The 21166-nt window shown below is 28.3% G+C and overlaps 1 protein-coding gene across 1 annotated transcript in view; it reads left to right on the top strand.

Annotated features, from left to right (window-relative positions):
* Positions 1–201: 201 nt before the first annotated feature.
* Positions 202–21166, top strand: part of LOC103577560 (opioid-binding protein/cell adhesion molecule homolog) — a 79426-nt gene continuing 58461 nt past the window's right edge. The window contains exon 1 of the mRNA XM_014444225.2: positions 202–259. Coding sequence (XP_014299711.2) covers positions 238–259 — 22 coding nt within the window. The 5' untranslated portion in view covers positions 202–237. The remainder of the gene's footprint in view (positions 260–21166) is intronic.

Genomic DNA, 21166 nt, shown 5'->3' with positions numbered 1-21166 from the left:
TTTTTTTGTTAAACTTTTTCAAAAATCAATCGTCAGTTGGAAAATATTAATGACTTTTGTTTTATGATAAAAACTATTAAAAATTTGTTTTTCTTATTTTGTATCTAATAATCATGTAAAATATCATTTTTCTTTATGTAAATTACTTGCAAAAAAGTTTAACTTAATCAAATTCATTTGAAATTCAGAAATTTTTTTTTTACCTCTTTTAGGGGCTACCCCATTTTTCCCGCAAAAATGAAAAATTTTGTTTTTAACGGTAATTGAAAATTTTTTCTAGTTACTTTGAATATCATTAGAAAAAAATTGATTCAGTGTATTTGAGTCCACTGAAAACTTGATATTTCCTTAAGAACCCTGTTTCGTCCCTCCCGCCCCTAAATCCACATTCACTCCGATTTAGAGTTTTAATATTAAAATAAACTCCTCTTCGGAGTGACTTTTATTCGCTGGGGATTAAATAAATAAACAGTCATCCACTCCAGAATAAATCCTCGTTCACTCCGAAATTTTTTTACAGTGTATGTACATATTTATTTATTTATTTTTACACAGCAGTATGATAAAGTTATTAAATTTAAAAGTTACTGCTCACACCACAGAAATTTTTTATAAAACAAAATTCGCTGAGTATTCTTTTCAAACTTTTGTTTGCACTTATTTATCTTTTATTTAAAGTTCTCTGTATTGTGAAAATTTTCCTTTGTTTAGTTTTAAAAATATATTTTTTTAAAAATACACTTGTGTTTATGGACACTAAATTTTATTGCTCGTATTGTTTTCTAATACAATAAATAGTTGTTCTATACTTTATTGTTCATTTATACTCTTCAGTAGCTGGTAAAATTTTTATTATTATTTTTTTCTAGCAAAAATTTTATTTTGCATTTAATTATTGATTATTTTCCATCTTTGATGTATAATTCAGTTGTTATTTAAATATGAAATAGTTATCTAGAGAAATAGGAAAATTTAGTCTCAAAGACCGCTATTTCAGTGATTAATTATTCACATTAATGGATTCCGGTGTTTGTGGATTGTAAATATGAAATAATTTTTTGCGAAAAATTATTTGAGCTTTTATGGATTGTGAATTATTTATAATAAAATACAAGCTTGAAAACCGATAATAATAATAATAATAATAATAATAATAATAATAATAATAATAATAATAATAATAATAATAATAATTATAATAATAATAATAATAATAATAATAATAATAATAATAATAATAATAATAATAATAATAATAATATTTGAATATTATTGTAAAGTTAAATTATATATTAATATATCATAGAAAAGTTTTTATCGTATCTGAGTGCCGAGTTTCAACGCATTTTGTATTTTATCTAATATCAAAGAGTAAAAGTTTAGAATGAAAATAAAAGTTTAAGTAAAAATGAAAAAAATAAATAAAATACAAAAGGTTAAAATAAATATAAAAGTATGGAAAACTGTGAGGAAATAAGTGTCAGCATAAACTGCAGTAAAAGTTTACCCGAACAATACTGGCTTGTCATGAACATGACTATAAGAATGACGAAGGACGGGGGAAAAGTGAACAAAGTATGTGGGGTAAATAGAGTAAGGTGCGTCTCGCTCAAAGAAGAGCCCCAAAAATTACACAAGAGGGTGAACTGAAATGAGAAGTAAAAAATTGTAACACATAAAATAGGGGAGTTTAAAAAATATGCTTACACTCATGTGTTTGTTGAATTATATTTTTTTAAAAAAATGAGAGAAAAAAATTCTTATATAAAATATACATATCAATATCAATTTTGAAAGTAATCAGTCGAGGTATAAAACTTTCTAGTCTACATTATTATTTTTCATCTGATGACATTATTTTTATTTTTTATTTCTCTGTATATAAGTCGAGATGTCTATTGAAATTTTTCTTTATCACTCTTGTCTTTTAACTTTAGCTTTAACTGGAAATATAAAGAAGTAGAAAAAGATTAAGCTCAAAAGATGTTAGAGGAAAAATTAAAAAAAAAAAAAAGTTTAATAAAAAATAAAAATGAATCTTGAAACTACAAAAGCAGTAAAACGATCTATAAATGTCAAACTTTAGTTGGAATCACGCGTAAGTATCTCTGAGAATAGTGTAGAGTTTCACTTCACCGTGTATAGCATACACAAGTAAGTAGTTCGGGTCTATGCTATGGGAAACTTGATTTTAAAGTACAGTGAGCGAAGTTGTATAATATAATATTTCGTAAAAGAACTTTTAAGAACTTAATTAAATTATCAAAGAGATGTTGTTTATTATAATAGAACAATGTTAATGCTTTTAATTAACAAGCAAGTGTAAACAGCGAGTGATATTTTCTTGAGTATACATAGATATGTATATGTAGATGGTGGCTCGGCTCCACTCCGCAAGATGTCGTTGTACAAAGTGCCTCTCGCAGCGGCTCGTCGCTATGCCTGCTTCAATATATAGCATTTCCAACTTCTACATCCCAATGCAGCGTCTTAAGCAGGGTGTACGATGGTCATGAGAACTGTAATCAAAATTTGTGTTTTTAAGAGACTAGGCATGTTAAACTTTTTTATCAAACATAATACCTTAATTTAGACAACGAATATATATGAAATAGAATTCATCAATATTAGGTTATTAAATGACAGTAAGATGTTTGGTTAGTTTTTGGGCATAGTTTACGGCCCAGGATTATAAATTATTGTAAGAAATCTGTGTTTCATATACAGAGAAACTTCTTAAAAAAAAAAAAAAGGTATATGATGGATAGGTTTAACAGGAGTGTCAGCTGTAGTATACTTAGCCGAAACACCTCTTACCCCATAAATCTATTTTTCAATCTCTCCTCTGTGAACTCACTCATTTGTACACGGATCATTTAATTGTAAATGTTATCGTTCGTACATAATCTTGCTCATTTGGTATTTGGCGGTTTAGTGATTGTTTAAATCTAATCTTTTTCAAATTTAAATCTTTGTCAAAAATCGAGAGTGAATTCGAAAGGAATATAAATTTTATTTCAACTCGCATTCACTCCGATCTTGAGTTTTAGTAAAAATAAATTCCTCTCGAAATGAACTTTATTTTATCTGCGGTATTGTTCACCCCGAGGGGGTTAAATAAATAAAAAATTATCTGCTCCGCATTCACTCTGAATTAAATCCGCTAATTTTTTACACTGTATAAATTCGTCGGTAAATATATATATATTTGTTAACTGTTTCTGTCTGACCAAATGACTATAATTATTAATTTGTTTTACTTAATTGCTAACTACAGATCATTAAGTTTAATGATAAGCGCTTGCTGAGAAAATAATTGTTAACTGGGTTTTCGTTTAATCAAGAGACGGTTGAGAAGAGGTTTCTTAGTAGACTAGCAGTTAGTTAATCGCACTTGCCATTAGGCAATCCGTTGAGCCTTGTATTGCTATTAAGGTTACATCAAATTAGCACGTTAATGTGATTTTATTAGATATAATAACGTAAATAATATTACGTACATTAACTTTGTTGATACAGCAGTTAATATAGGAAATAGATTATGAAGCTTTTTGTGGTAGAAGATATAATAAGTAATTTACGGAGGCTTTTTTTTTATGACGATGGTGAACTGGAGCTAAATATAATATCTTGGGTTATTTTAAAACTTTTACAAATAGCCAGTTAACAACAACAACAGAGTCAAGTTTTTTTTTAAGTCGAGAGCTTTTTTCGGTGCTTAGCATAATAAGGTATTGAAGATCAACCGTCACGTTGTAGTAGAAAACTAGATAATGGTCGGGAAAAAACCGATTTGTTTTACATGAATTTTTAGTACTAGTTTTTTTTTCGGTTTATTGGATAAAAAAGTGAGAAGATCGATGTTCTTTAAATTCTTTGCAGCTTAGGTTTTTTTTTTTTACCCGTAATTTGTTATTACGATTGTGTAATTTATTTTTATTATGCATAAAAAATTTAAACTGAATGTTTCATTTGATATTCGAGATCGAACAGTAATTATTTATTATTTTAAAAATATTTTTTAATTAAAAAAGATAAGAATTTTTTAATTTTATTTATTCAAACTTGACAGCGATCATTTCATTGAGCTTTTGAGTTGTCAGATGACACCTTACGTAATTATAAAGAATTTTAATTATATTCAGGTATACCCTTACTTGTACTTGACAAACTGACACAAAGCTACAAGACGTCCTCGTATTATTATAATTAAAAGACAAGGAGCTGAATAACAATGACCAATAGAATTCTATCTTTGGGTATTGTAAAGTGAATACAAAGGGATTATATTGATTTATTGTATTAACATACGTACGAACAAGCAAAGTTAAGTGGGAAAATTTTGAATTTAAATATTAGTATGAAAATTAAAGAAAGTTAACTTTGGAATGGCGGGAAAAATGGGAACATAAAGAAAAAATATTGTTTTTTTATTTTAATGTAAAAAATAAATATTTTTAATAAAATTTAACAAGTATGGTAATTCAAGTGTGAAATGGAGTAAGAAATATAATTCATGAAATAAAACTAGAGGGTAAAAGCGCCAAAAATTTTTTTTCAAATAACTCTCGGCCGTCTCGAATTGCGCAGGTACACTGTAAAAAATTTCCAGTGAATTCAAAGAGGACGGATTTTATGTCTTTCATTACTCGAAGTTCTGAAATTTAAAAAAAATCACTCTGTATACGGAGTAAATCGGGAGTTTGCTTTTTCAGCGGAGTGATTCCGAAGTTAACTGGATTTTATTTCAATCGTCATTTACGCTAATTTCGAGTTTCAATATTAAAATACTCCCCTTGGGAGTAAATTTCACTCCGAGGACATCAAATAAATAAACAGTCATCCACTCCGTATTTACTTCACTGTTTTTACCCTGTACTATTGTGAAATAATAAATTATCATTTAAAAATAAATTTGATGATTTTATGTCAATTTCAATAAACTGACATTTTGAGTATCAATTGTACCCGCTATTAATTATTAAATGATAATTTAAAGTAAAGTCTACAACTAGTAGTGCTCTTGGATATTACGAAAATAATAATTATTGAAATTGTGGTTGGTTAGTTAACATATAAAGCATTTTGAATAATAGTTGGCTGTTAAATGTTACCGATTTATATATTGAATTAAATTTTTCGCGGTTATATAGCCCGGATACTTGGGCTTTTGGCTCTAAAGTTCGAACGTATTGGTGTAAATTATCAGAGCTGAGCTGCCCGCGGGCATGAGATGTAGTTTCACGAAATACGTCCTTCGGGAGTTTCTCGGAGTAACTGTGTGAGAAGCAACGGTTGTTCAAATCCACTTTAGTAGCGAAAGGACCAAGAGAATGAGGTATACGAAAATGCTACATTGTTATGCGGTGCTGTACTCACCATTGTATATATATGTATATGTATATGTATATGTATATGTATATGGATAGAATGTAGTATAAAACAAGACGACGAATTGAGAGTGAGAATATCATGAGAAGACACAATGTATTCGTCTAATCTCAAATTTTAGTCATTAAATTTACGTGATAAATCTACAACATCACAATGTCTATGTGGGATAAAGCATAGAGCAGAGAGACTTTAAAGAGGATTGATATAGAAATTTATGAATGTAAATTCTCAACATGAAGATTTATTAATAAAATAAATTATTAATATTAATATTTTTTTTTTATTTCTCAAAGTAAATGAATAAATAATTGAAAATGTTGAAAAAGCAATTTTCTATTTTTTATAAGAAAGTTAAAAATTAAATTCTCTTGAAATGAAAACAAATTTGATTAAACAAAAAAGAAAAAAATTTATATGATATTATTTGAAATATAAAAAAAATAAGGGTGGAAAAAATGAGAGAATATTTTAAAATTATACGAGATGACATTCGATTTAAAAAGTCAAATTCGTTTTTGTCCTTTAGATTTCCTGGTTTCTCCCAACGGATAGAGACTAGAGAAATCGTATAACATCTCGCAAAGTGGAATTGTGGGTTATAGAGGCTTTACTAAATGCAATTATACCTATTATAACTATAGTTTTAGGAAGTTAGTTGCTCTTGGTGCGGAAGGTACGTCATATGCTGGACCAATCAGATAATCTGCGCTCCGCTGCAGAATATTACTGCCATTTATATATACATCCGCATATACATATAAATTTATTTATTTCCTCATGCTATTATTTTTCATTTTTTGCTATTTTATATGTCAGTAATCTTACTAATATTAAAAGGAACTAATAACAATAATAATAAAAGCAGCTGGAAAATAAATAATTCATTTACGAAATAAAACAAAAAAGTTGCTGAAAAGAAAATGGTTTATAGATTTTATAAGAGATTATAATTTAATATTGGTGTATATATCAAAAGAAAGAAACCATTTGAAAGTTTTTTTTAAGCGTATCCGTTCTCTTGATCCCCGTAGGGTTTTGTGATACCCGCATTAGCTCTGCTGGTGCTCACGGCAGCCGAATGGATCGTTGTAAAACGTACGATCATTTATCCAGCTGATAATGTGGGTTGATAAATCTAACTCGCTTTGGGACACATTTATATATATATATATATATATATATATATATATATATATATATATATATTTTGTAGTGACTATCATACAAATTCAGCAGCGTTTTGTGTTTCCATCATGAATTTGTCAAAATTATTGACATATCAATGATAATAAATGGTATAATGCTCAAATAAATTATTAAACTAGCAAGTCATATTGTTACATTGTTGTCTAATATTTTATTACTTAATTTTAAGCTCACAACAATAAACTACCAGTTATGTCAATGACAGTCTTCATATTTATTATCATTGTCAAAAGACATAATTAATTTATTTAAAGTTCAAAACTGCTAACTTATAATTTTTTGAGTAAATGATGATAATATTTAATAAAAAAGATTTTTTTGATTAAAATGGAAATTTTAATTTCATAACGTGAATTTCGATTATTTGATTTATTTTTAAATATCAAATGTCATATTTTCAATTTTTGATGCTGTCAAACAAAAATATTTTTTTGAAAAATTATAAATCAACTGAAATGTATTGATAAAATAGATAATTTTAAATTTCCGTAACTGAATTCTGATAAATTGAAGGCAAGTAATAAAAAAAAATATGTGATTGAGTGGATATAGAGACCAACTTTTTTTTTTGTCAAGTAGATATACCGGGATAAAAACTAAGAAGTAGAAAATTGTCAAATAGTAAAAATGAGAAAATTTCATATAACTTGATTTCATTAGATCAAAATTACTGTCTCTTGGGTATATTAAACTGAAAACAATTATATAAGTTGGTAACCTCTTTCATTTCGTTACCGAAATTTAGATTAACGAAGACAGGTTCTATTTTATTTTATTAACTATTATTGAATGTGCACTGATGAGAGTCAGAAAGTCTAATAGGAGACAATGAATGTACAAAACGTTCGTACTGGTTGAATGAATAATCCCAATCGGAAGTTGCAAATGTTCAGTCAATTTGAGTTTTATATCTATATGTTGAGATGTATATAGATATATATATATATATATATATATATATATATATATATGGATGCATAAAATAAAATAAAATTAAATGGAATGCATTGACGAAATTTAGTTCGTTTCATCTCTATTTCACAAGCAGGTGGTTTGCTGCCGAAATGACGGAGTATTCTCACGAGTGAACTGGAAATAAATTAAATGTTGTAGAGTCCAGTTGTTGTGTGTGTGAAACGTGCCTCTCTAAGCAACAAAGTGCTCAGTGTTGCATTCTTCTATTGCGGACTCAGCATTTCACTCACTTTATTTCCCACTTTTCCAACGAATTCGCTCGTACGTGAATCCTGTGCATACCGTATTTACGCGTCAATTCATTCTCTATCAGGCACTACTGAACAATTTTATTGTACACGTGTATATGTGAGATATGACAACCTTGTTTTATTTGTTTCTATTTTTATTTTCATTCCATTTCAATTTATTTTATTTTATTTACCTCTTCTCATTTATTTATAAACATATATGTGTACATATGCAGGCATTTTGCCATTCAAACATCCGTTCACCATTTTTTGTTTACTCGAACGTTAATATTGCCGCTGTTATTTAAATATGCTAATCAAACAGAAAAAATATATTTGCTAGAAAATTTTTTTCCTATATTTTTAATACTGAATCAAATATTCCATCAATTTTTGATATTTGGAATATGAAAACATATCGAAATATATAATTCAGTAATTGTTTGCTAGAAAAAGTTTTGTTAAATTGAAATTATTACGAACTTTTGTTTCCTAATCAAATGTTTAGATCTTTTTTTTTTTATAAGTGATATAAAGAGTCGTAGGAAAATATCGACAGTTATATATATTTAAATTGAAAGGGGATCTGGCAGTATAATTTCTTAATATCTATATATATATATGTATATATATATATATATATATTTCTAATTCCTTCGTTCCTTTTTATTCCGGAAAAACGTGTTTGGTATGAATTCAAACTAAGATAAAATGAAAACGTGTCCTTTTTCTGCTGAGAAACACATTTCCCTACTGAGAATTTCCTTTTAGAAAATTTCTTTGACCAAACTAGTTCATTTGGCAAAAGAAAATGTGGTTAGCCACAGGCATTGAAGTATATAACAAGTGTGTAAGACTTCTGAAAAACACAAGGGAATTAGTTTTTTTTTTTACGTTGCAAGAAAATAAAAAAATAAATGTAGAATTTTTTGTAAAAAGAAATACTCATTTAAAAATAATTGTATAAATTTTAATTCTGATTGAAAAATATCTCTTTTACGAAATTTCCGAAACCACTATTTCCTTTTTTCAATGCTTGCGCACATATTTAATTTGATACCAGGAAGACATTGAGGTAAAATGGTCATCTCAAAGTGTTAAGCGATCAATTTTTTTTTTCTCAAAGTGTTAGATGTTGAATGATAAATTTCCAGTTGGCCATTTTTTCCTGGTCTCCTATTTCTTTATAGTTTTATATGACAATTTTGTGTTTTCATTAAGTTTCATATCTTCAACCCCGTCTATAATCAGATGAACACAAAAAGAGATATATTTAAAATTTTCTTGTTGCATTTCTCACTTATAACTTGTCGGATCATTAACTCTGACAAGGGTCACACCATTGGAGAATATCTCTTAAGACGCTGCTCTTATATATACAGAATAATAATAATGATAATAATAATAATAATAATAACAGTAATATAGTACTGCATCACCAGCAAAAACCATTTAAATTTTCTTACATTTCATTCTCTTCCACCTCATTAACGGGAAATTGGTTTATTCCGGCTTTATAAAATATATAGAAAGTAAATTCATTCCAACGTTTCAAATGATATTTTTTCAGGTATAATAATAATTTCTTTATCCATTTTTCAATTTACAATTTAATTTATAAACTTAACACCTTATATTTTTTATAAGGAAACAAAAATATTTTAGTTTTATTAGTATCGACTCACTGGTCGGTGGCTATTGTTATCTTTTAGAAATTCGTTGTCTTTTTTACTTGACTGTTGTTTTTTCCAATCATCCACTTGATTCCCCATTATCGTGACTTCTTGAAACAAACAAAAAGAAATAGAGCCTCTCGAACGAAACTTTTGTTTTGTTAGATTGTATCGCAAACGTAAACATCGTTATGTTCGTTTTTTTTATCAAGATAATTAAATTGCCTATACAAATTTTATTTACACACATTTTTACAATAGATATCTATTTTTTTCTTCCTTTTTCAAATAAAAGCCAGATGTCGATTACTAAAGGAACTTTGAATATGAGAAATTCAATTTATATTTTAAATTCTACTGAAAGTTTTTTTTAAATTTCTTAAAAGCCTCTTACTTATAAAGTTTTTCTTTTGATTAGCATTTGTTGTTGGGATTGAAAAAAAAAAAAAAAAAAAAAAAAAAAAAAAAAAGCTCAAGTATTACTTTTTTCTAATGTTTATTTTTCATACTTTTTCTTACTACTAGTGTATTCACAGTGAAACAAAAATCCGTTTTCCCGTCTGGTTATTTACGTAACTACGAAAGTGTGAAAAGTACCAAGGTAGTTGTATTGGTAGGTGTACAAGTGATGTATTGTCTTTGTGGCATGAAAGAAAGAATAAAGAAGAGGGAAAATAAATAAATAGACAGACACTAGGTTAAAATCTCAGTGGATTTTAAAATGGTAAAAGAAGACATATTTCTTTAGTAAATATTACTCGAGAGACTATCTGTGCGGCGTTAAAATTTCTGTCAAGGGTTAGAACAAAAATTTTCATACCTTTTCTTCAGCATTTAAATTTATAAATAGCAATGTAAATATTTTTTCAAACCATTACTGTGGATATGTATTTTTTTTTTAAGGATGAACCCAACTCTTGAGCTTAATAAACTTTTATTTTCACTAACTGGACTCTGGATCTTTGGTATATAAGCCAACTAAATCCTCGGCTATTATTCCTCGGAACTCCTTTGTACTCGCCAGGAACATTAATCTGTCTGCAACGTCTGCTTTTGTGGTAACTCGGTTCAATTGAGGTTATTGATCTGTGCAACTAAGACATTTTAACAAACGTATGGATCGTGTGATTGTTTACAAAGCATTTAATTAATTTCCACTATTACATGTCAGATTGGTACTATATCGGGCTGAACGAAATAAGCTACCCTAAAATTTTTGTGAAATTGTTATTTTTTATTTTTATCCCTGGATTTTTCATTTTTCGAAGATACATTATTTCGCTCGAAAATTTAGTAACAAAATTTATGGCTTTAGAAATTTGATCTTCAAAAAAAATTTATGGCTTTAGAAATTTGATCTTCAAAAAAATTTATGGCTTTAGAAATTTCATCTTAAAAAAAAAATGTAATTCTTCCAACCTTAATATTGTAGTAAAATATTGTAGTAACAAATACTTCAATTTGTAGTAAAGGATACTCTTAAAATGAATCAGTGAAAAGTACTCCAATCAGTGATATACGTGGGACTGATTCTCAGTAAATATTCACTGATCTGCGGCACTTTTCACTGATTCATTTTGAAAGAGTAAACAGCACTAAGGGTGACAGAAATATTTGTCACAGAAAATTTTTGAAAAAACGGCCAAATATATGTATCATATTAAATTTGTCGTGGATGTTACGTTTCATGGATTTTTTGTATGTGAATATTAAGGTCCGTGGGTAGTTTTGTAGTTCAGTAAGTATTGATGAATGTAAAGTAAAAGGTCTAGTACCCGATCAAGGAATTAGTACTCGATCACTTCAAGTATTAGTAAATATAGATATACAAATATATGAGTGGTCGGATACTAGTTCCCTGATCGAGTACTGGGTCTCTTACCGTAATTGGCGGTACGTGGGGTTAAGGTTATTCCAAGTTTGAGTTTTCTTAAGTTAAGTATAAAGTAAGTTTTGGACGAATCTTAAATTTAAATGAAGGTTAGTTATAAATTATTATTAATAATCATCTTGATACACACAGAAAAATATATATTGTGAAAAAAGACCGTTAATAATAATTATAAATAAAAGTATTAGTCTTTTGAATTTAAAAAGAATAATATATTACTGACTGAAATTTATCTTTCACTTGTCAGTTTACTTTTCTCATTTTCATTTTATCCTGCAAGAACAACCTTCTTGACTTGATGTAATGTCTTTCCATTAAAAAAGATTCTCTTATAAAACTTATGATATCTTATTTTAAATAAAAGTCAAATTACAAAAGAATATTTAATGTTTAAATTACAAATTTACTCATTTTTATAAAAAAACTTCTTTTAATTAACATCAATGAGTTTGTTTTTTCATCGATCTCTTAGTAGAAGACGTTCTCTTTTTCGTAGTGAAATAAAAATAAAGTCTCAGTAAGGGATTCAAATTGTAAATTGAAATCGATTAAATCGAGATCAAACATTTTTTTTTTTTTTTTTTTTGTAAAAGTAATTTCTTTTACATAAATTTTTTATTAAGTAGACGTTGCGGATAATTGCTTGTTGGAGTGAATTGAATTTATTGTTGGTGAAATCACCTAGAGCTTCCTCTAGTTTTTTCGTTATTTAACACATTTACAAACGTTATTAAATTTTTATTTGTAGAAAAATTGTTGGGTCGATTTTTCATTAAATTCTCAGTTCGACATTACAAACTCCCAAGTAATCATCGCCATTTTCTGTTCTCCATCATTTCTTTTATAAGATTTTTCTTTTCTCTTAAGGTGATGGCGCTCAAGTGTCCCCGAGGCGATGACAGAATTCAACTTCACTCTAAGAAATTGAAAAATCGTTTTCTTTGTTTTACCTTTTTTTTCTTTATTATCCCGATTTTTTTTTCTATTTCTGGTTTTTTTAAATTTATTTACACTTGAACTACTGTAGATATTGTCATTATCCCGGCACTTTATTCACCGCACTCTTAAGTATTTTAAATTAATTTCTTTCAATTTAAAAGACTGATAGATATAATTAGTACTGATAATAATCATAGTTACTATGAATATATTTTTGTTACTTTATTCTAAAAGGATGACTGGAGATGCTGTAAATTAACTTATCTTTATTCCTTACACTTCAGTGATTTCATTAAGAATTCTACTGTCGTATAATACTTAAATTAATTTTTCATCTTTCTTTCTTTTTTTTTTAAATTCATTATTTAATTAAGTTCAATTTATTATTTTATATAATCTATTTTTTATCTCATTAATATTTAGAAGGAATTATTCATTTCTTTAGTTCTTATGATTTATTTCAATATAGTAATGCGCGGGAAAAAATAGTTTTGATCTTGATCTAATTAGATCAACGTATGAGGAGAACTTCAAAAGAATGGAGATAGTCGTACCCTAGAAAAAATTGATGCCCAATATGTTGTTTGTGCACGAAGAGAAATATCAAATAAATATGCCGATGCAGCATAGTAATGGTTACATTACACTATAGTTTGAATAAGCGGTCACATAAGATCGCCGTGACACAACCTATAGAGTAATGTAACCTTTACACTCTAAAACCAAGTGTGTAGTCAAAATTAACATACTTCCTAAATGACATTGAAACGCCATAAGCAATCTATAGATATTTAATACACCGTGAAACATGTTTTAAATTACTACAAAAAACTATAGTTTCATTTATGGCCTTAAACAAAGAACACATATAATATGTTAAAATGATACACTTGGTTTTAGAGTGTACTATGCTGCATATCCATATTTACTTGACATTTCTCTCTGTATGGGCGATATTGTACAGGTATATAATAATACTCGGATAAATTATTCTCGTTGAAAATTTTATGGTGTCATAGTAATGCCGGACCACGTTGGCCACCTTACGGAAATTGAAATAAACACATGAAAAATTACTATGACCATAGTAAAATTTCCCATGGTCGAATCACGATTTACTGTAACGACTGTAAATTTTACTTTGGTCATCGTAATTTTTGCAGCATAGGCCGGCTTCAATATGACATCACAGAATTCTAAACAAGAATAATTTCTCCGTGTAATAATCGCGATACCTATGTGCAAAGTAGCAATGCTGGCCCTTAGCTGTCATCGTTGTACGGAATTCATAATTTTTTACCTCTAAATAGTTGACGTTGTGATAGTGAGAAAATTGTTTTACTATCAAAATATTCTATCTCGCGGCATTGAGATCTTTGTGGATCGTAATAATTTTTCCTGTTGAATAAAAATAAATTATTTTTTCGAATATTCTACTGACTGTCTAAAAGTGAATTAGCAACATTCTGTAGCAAATACTGAATATTTACTAATTCTGAGTGATATTCATACCACTTTTCCGAGTGAATTTCTCAGCGGTAAAAAAAATAACTATCAATATTTACAGCTGACTCCAATGAGTAACAATTAATTAAATTTAATTAATCAATAATGTGTTTATTAAACAATACTTTTTTGGGTGACTGGTTTAATATTATTCTCTCGAAATTTGTTAGTATACACTTAAAATAAACATCAGTTCTATATTTAGGTGTAAAATTGAAGCAACGATAAATTGATTTACTCGAGATTTAAATTAATTAAAACTCCAATTAAATTACACAATTGCTCGCTATTAAATTAGTCGCAATAAAACGAAATAAAAAATCGCGAGCAGTGATCCGAAACATTGAAGATATTTAATGAAAGTCAATTAACATAGAGATGCGCAGGTAAAAGTCATGGTCACTTGTTTCCTGTTTTAAACAATGGGTGAAAGAAAAAAGACAGTGGATCATTAAAGATCGGCTCTCATTATGCAAATACAGAGGCGCGCACACGGCCAACGATTTAAACGATCAGCGGTCGCTATATATGTCGAATTAGTTGGTGGCAGTTTGCCGAGCTAACCTACGTGATTGCCTTTAACATTCTATCGTAACACAGGTATACGATTCCGATTACCATCTACTCCTCTCTGCTCTCGTAGAATCTCTACTCTCTCACTTTTGAACAATAGAAATAGATAGGATGTTCACTATAAAATACTACTGTTACTGCTACTACTGCAACTGCTATTACTACTACTACTACTACTACTACTACTACTACTACTACTACTACTATTACTACTACTACTACTATTAAATCTTTTAATGCCATAGCAATCAGCAAATGTTACAAATTGTCAGTATTTGATTAATGATCATTACTCTCTCATTATCCATTACCATAATTTCTTGAAAATACGATCTAATCTGATTGAAATTAGTTTTACAACATCATTGTTGTTGTTATCTAAAAAGATGATCGTAAACTTTCTAATTAATTAAATTTTTTGGACAATTAAAATTAAATTAAATTCATTACTTATAAACATCAGGCTTAAAAAAAAAAAATGAAATACTAATTTAACTACACATTCCACGTATTTCGGTACAGTTACGAGAGAAATAATTTCTTTGTGGATTATATACTAATGAGAAAGGATTTACATCGTAGGGCTTTAGTAAGAGCGAGATGCTCATGATGAGTCATTTGTCTGGCACAACGCTAGTTCACCGACGTGGAAACTTTCAATTAGGAAACGCTAAGTGTTGGAAAGACATTCTAGACACAGTGTACGATGATCAATGGATTAAATCAGATTAAATTCAACTCACAAATCGATTCTCTTTACACACCCAATACTTGCTGCAATTGAAGATAATCCTTGTTACTCATCAAATCTATTAAGTATAGCAACTAGAGGAAACAGAGGGTAAAAAGATTATTTAAATGGAATTACAAGTATTTGGATCAATAGAACAAATTTTAATCACTTTTAATTGGCGCGATCCTTTGAAGTTGTTGATATTCATTTTGTAATTAACCATATCAGTATCCTTTGTTCAGTTTATGAATTTCGGAGTATCGTATATGTAGACCCTGGTGTATATATACAGCCTTTAATCAATTTTGAGATATTTTCACCCGTTTTGGTTAACACACGGACAAATATGTATGACTTTGTACATATCTAATTATCTGAAATTTATTTGTAATAATTTTGTATGAAGTAGATTATTAGGTTAGGGTTAAAGATACCATTGTTATGTTAAAACCATTGGTATACGATATATATATTCCATTTGAATGTTTACTATTTATGCCAACGAAAACGGATACATAACTTATACATGATCGCTTGATATCTACTTTCCGTATATATATATATATATATATATATATAGTAATTGTAACTCGAATCATTATACTGCTTTTCGAATTATACTTTGAACAAGCTTAATTCCATTAAAATACAAGTCTATGCATATGCAATCACACACACACACATATACATATATATTTCCATCGTATAATGAAAATGAAGTACGAAAAAAGAATGAACAAAATTTTCATGATTATCAAGTTTTGAAAACGACACCACTTAAGCATCAAACAGAGAATTCAAACTTTGTTAATCATTGAAAATTTTTCAGTAGTTATTATGAATTCTATTATATGATTTTTTCCCTAGTTATTAATTTTTTTTCACTAATTAATTTTCATACGATCAATACAACCAGACTGGAGCATAAAATTCATAATTAACAAAGCAAAATTATAACAACGATGGGTATTTAAAATGTGGTTCATTGTTATTTTTTTCTCATTAACTTTTATTTTTAAAATCTTTGTTCAAGTCGGTTGTCTTCATAATTTGCACGGGCGATGAGCGCGCTGTTGGGAAGTACGGGGGTTAAATTTATAGGTATTCGGTAAAATCGCTGTGGAAAGAAAATTTACCGCATCTCTCATTTTAACTTTTAACCGGCATCATGATGAAAGGAAATTTCCTAACCACAAGCAAGGCAATTAGATCTAATTACTGGGTAAAATTACGATGACGCTGAGAAGCTGTACATGAAAAGACCTCAAGACACCATTGGTTTGTAATTAATTGTTAATTTTAATTGTCTAAGCGTGTTCATTTAATTTAAAATCAAAGACACATAATAGTGGTTGGACTCAAGACATTGTTGGGTTTTCGGTGTGATGGCTCGTGAGCTTTGAATAGTGTGGAATAAGAATAAGTAGGTGGGTGAATGAGTGAGCGAGTAAGTAAATTTGTATGAAGTAAAATGAGTAAGATCGTATTTTATGCAAAACGATTCAACTCACGTGCATCTGTGCGTAAATCTTGGGTCATTAATTAGACATCTACATTGCATTGGACCTTGTAATTAGATGCAGTTAATAGTTGCCGGTGAACCATCTTCTTGTGTAAGTGGGTATGTGTGTAAATGTCTTGCTTCTTGGGTTGGAAGTGAAACTAGGTAATCCCTAAAAGCGTTTGACGATATATATAGATATATAGATATACAAGGTAGCACAAGGATTCACTTTAAGGCTCAACTAGAGTTACCTGGTCCTCGTACCCTGATTTGCTTTTCAGACTACGTGCTCGCGTACTTAACTAACTATTTAATGAAAGCCTATTTTGCATTCTTTACTTTTTTCTTTTACGTTAATTTTATTATTTCAAAGCTTTTGGTCATTAGTAAGAATATTTATTTTTATTTTATTATATTTTTAATTAAGTAAACAGTACAGTTATTTTAAGATGACTAGTATTTAGTTGTTTCTAAAGTTATTTATCAAATTTTATAACTTAAAAAACGAAAACATAATATTAGTTTGTTGAAAATATATGATACTTGTCGTTTTAAATAAATTTCAGCTTGAACTAATGCATAATTTACAAACTAAGAAGTTTGCTTTTAAAAAAAAATAATAAAAATGTATAACTTTGTAAAGAAAATCTTGCAATAATATTAAAATAACATCGACCATGGTCTTGACAGGAGAAAAAAAGTTAATTAATCATATTAAAAACTTTTTGAAAATATGGTTAACATAAATATGAAAGGAATGTCGGTCGTAAGATGAGAAGATTTAAGAAATTTAATTTGTGAAATGAAATTATATATAAATTTAAAGAATACTTAGCACTTTATTTAACTGCATTAAATAATAAAACTTATTTTTCAGAAGTTGTATTTTTGAAATAATTACCAGTAATCGCATTATAGAGAAGTCCTTTGAATTATTAAAAGTAGTAGGTAATTTTTTTTTTCGAAAATCTAGTCAAATGTAGTTATTTTATTTTCACTTAATGTAACAAACTTCATTTAAAAAAAAAAAAAAAGAAAATGAAATCTGTGACTATTCAGTAATGTAAATGCTAACCACGGAGCCATGTTTTTCATTCAAACCCTTGATATATTTTATATATATCTATACTTTTTCCTTTTTATTCCGTCACTATTCAGTATGAAAAAAAAAGACTTGAAAGGAAAAAAAAAAATAAAATGTATGACCGTCGAAAATTTCAGTATATATATCTATATATGTATAAAATGAAAAATTTGACGAAAGAGAACAAGAACGCATTATTTTCTCATGTCTTGCATTTCATATCCACTGGTACTTTTCCTTCTTTACTTCCAGTTCGTTCATTATCACGGTGAGCATAACGAGATGACGGAGTTTTTGTTGGCATCTCGAGTTTCGTATCGCAAGGACGGTGAAGTAAAGCATGCAATTATTTTACTGCTCTCATTCCTTCATCATTTCTCTTTCTTTTATATATTCAGTTTTTTACTATTCTTTTTTTATGTACACAGAGGACCTTCGTTTTAAAAAAATAAGGGAATTCTTTGTGATCACTCCAGTGAATTTTAAAAATTTATCTGGCTCAAAAATGTCATAGCCATCCTCACTATTTATAATGATTGTTTTGTTTTGAATATTCAAAATTCCATTATCTGCTGCTAAGACATACATCAAGTTGTACTGACGGAAAAATAAAATTTAGATTGACGGTCACCGAATTCCGCATTTTTTAAGATGTAGGTGGATTAAATTTTTTTTTTACTACGTAGATCAATTCAAAAAATTCAAATTATTGAACTGGAAAAACTAAATATTTTTTATTAATTACTCTGTAAAAAATTTGAAGTGAACGCAGATTAGATCAGGAGTGAATGTGGAGCGGATGACAGTTTATTTATTTAATTCCCTTGGAGTAAAATTCATTTGGTAGGATGTTAATTTATAATCAGTTTCAAAAATAATAAATCAAACAATAGATTCAACTATACTTAGATTCTGACTATCAATTTATATTAGACGATATTTTTTTCTCTAATTACCTTTTAGACGACTAGAATTTAACTCGAAAAGAAATTTTTAATTTAATTAAAGAGGTTGGAGTGTCAATTTTTTTTTATTTTCAACTAATTTTTTTTCTACTAAAAGATTTTTCGTTTGTTTTTTTTAAAAAAGCTCTGACGATTTTTTTTAAAAAATAAGTTTTATAATTAAAAATCTACTGAGTAAATATAAAAATTTTCGAATAATCACTTGTACGACTCTTCAACATTTAAAAGTCTAAAAATAACCATGCATATTTATCGTTAAATTTTCCTAGCCAAAAAAAAAAAAAAAAATAAAAGCCGAGAACAAAAGGCATAAAAAAATTTTTTAAAGCAGTAAAACTACAGGAAATAGCACATCCACAGTGCGCTTCCGTTTCATTATAATTCCAAAGTGTACGACAATAATCGTGACATGTAGAAAAGAGAGAGTTGTTGTGACCAAAAGAGCTAAGAGATGTTGCCGGCACTTATCGTTGTCTTCCTAAACATTAACACGCTCGAGGATTGTTTGAATCGTCTTGCTCTAAAATACCTCTGAGCATTATTGTCCTTTTCAGTTTTCCATTTTTAAAATGTTTAAATTGCCACCATGGGATGGATATAAGATATAACTATTATACAATTCACAAGATAACCCATCGTTTTATTTTCGTGTCCTTTGTGAATAGTTAATGTTTCAATGAAGATAAAATAAGTATTAGAAACAAGTCCTTGTCTCTCTTATCCGACGGTTTTATAAATATAGCCTGCATGAGAAATACATTCAAGGGAATAATCTTTATTAATTTATAAATTTATAATGCTGGATCATTTTGCGAACTTTATCGCATCGCTGCATTCATTCTCGGTTGCTCTTGTTCCCATGGATCGTGTTATATCTAGCGGGAGATTATTATTAAGGGGTTGGAAAAGAGGGTCGAGTGATGGTTGGTTGGTCTGTGTGCACAACGGCACAGACCATTTTGTCCTGTTTCTCACAATAGGAGATGCATTTATATTGTCATCTCACTTTTATTATTGTTCCACTGGCGTCACTGATGCTCATCGTTGTAGCTGTTGTAGATGGGCTCGAGGCAATTCTACGATGGGCTATGTTACAGTTACTTGTATATATGCAGAGTTTTATGTATACATATATATACAATGGGGATGTACAGAAGTATCAGTAGTGTGGCGAGAATAGTAGCGAGTAGTTTCCAACATTGAAACTTTGATAATATTCGCGAGCCCGGTTCTTGTGAATTCCACAAACTTGGACGTATCAAATTTAAGTATCGAGCAGGTGGTGATGTCTTAATTGAATATGTTTCCACTTTGTATTTATTTTAAAGTTTAGATGTTTTTCTTTTCCTTTAAACTAAAGTTGAAAAAAAAATATATACACTACTGGCTTTAATTAATTAATTAAATATATGTATAGATAAAAATTGACTATAAGTTTAGTGAAATGAAATAAAACTCTGAATAGACATTGTTCAGAATTTTCGAAATAGATTTTAGTAATTTAATTTAGTATTGTTGGAAAAAGAAATGCTTTCTCTGGAATCTAAATTTAAATCGTAAGAATTGAAATGAAATTTCATTGTGTTTTCTTTTTATTTTTATGTTGATCGATTGATAAATTTTTTATTGGCATTTGTATTGTATGTTTGAAGCGAGATATAAAGAATAAAATTTATATCATACCAATAGCTACAGTAGTTGCGATAATAGTATTTTATTATATATGAAATAAATTTTATCATTCGTGAGTTTCAATAAATAATTTTAGAAAATTTGATATTTAATATCAGATTATTATTTTAAATTTACATTCTCTTAAAATAAATTTAATCAGATATTGGGGTTTAAAGAAACATGAAATAACAATAAATTCACCGAAATTTTGTCCACTTAGGCTTAATATTTAATTTATTTATGATTAAATACATACTTAAGCTTAAAACATTTTATATAACAGATACATTCAATATTATATATTTATTATCTGCTACTTCTCGCCACACAAGTCTAATGAAGCTCCATGTGAACAAAACATTGCAGAATAATTAATTGTTGAGTTTTTGTCTCACACTCATTATCTGCCATTTGTATTCTACAAAAACTCGTAACTAAAACTTCTGATGGAATATATATCTTATAATAAAATGTGCTGAAAATAATTTTAAATGAGCGTTTAATACTCGTGGAAGATTTATTCAAACCAATTTTTTAAAGTTTTAAATCTTCATTGATATCCATAGATCTGTTTAGACCTATGCCGATTTATGTACTAAAAAATTAGGTGTCTTTTCGAATTCACTTCGTCACTCAGAGTTCCGAGGTTTTCAAAAAAAATCGCTGCGCAGGAGAAGTGAATAGGGATTTTTTTTGAGCGGGTATTTCAATGAGGGAATTCGAATTTGAATAAAAATCTTAATTCCGAATTGACTCCCGATTGTTTACACTGTATGTGTACCGATCAGAAAATATAAAAATCCAATCTATATCTTCGTA

Source organism: Microplitis demolitor, chromosome 3, assembly GCF_026212275.2.
Source record: "Microplitis demolitor isolate Queensland-Clemson2020A chromosome 3, iyMicDemo2.1a, whole genome shotgun sequence".
Classification (NCBI taxonomy): domain Eukaryota; kingdom Metazoa; phylum Arthropoda; class Insecta; order Hymenoptera; family Braconidae; genus Microplitis; species Microplitis demolitor.
Note: the sequence above shows the minus strand (reverse complement) of the source record. Positions and strands in the feature narration are given on the sequence as shown.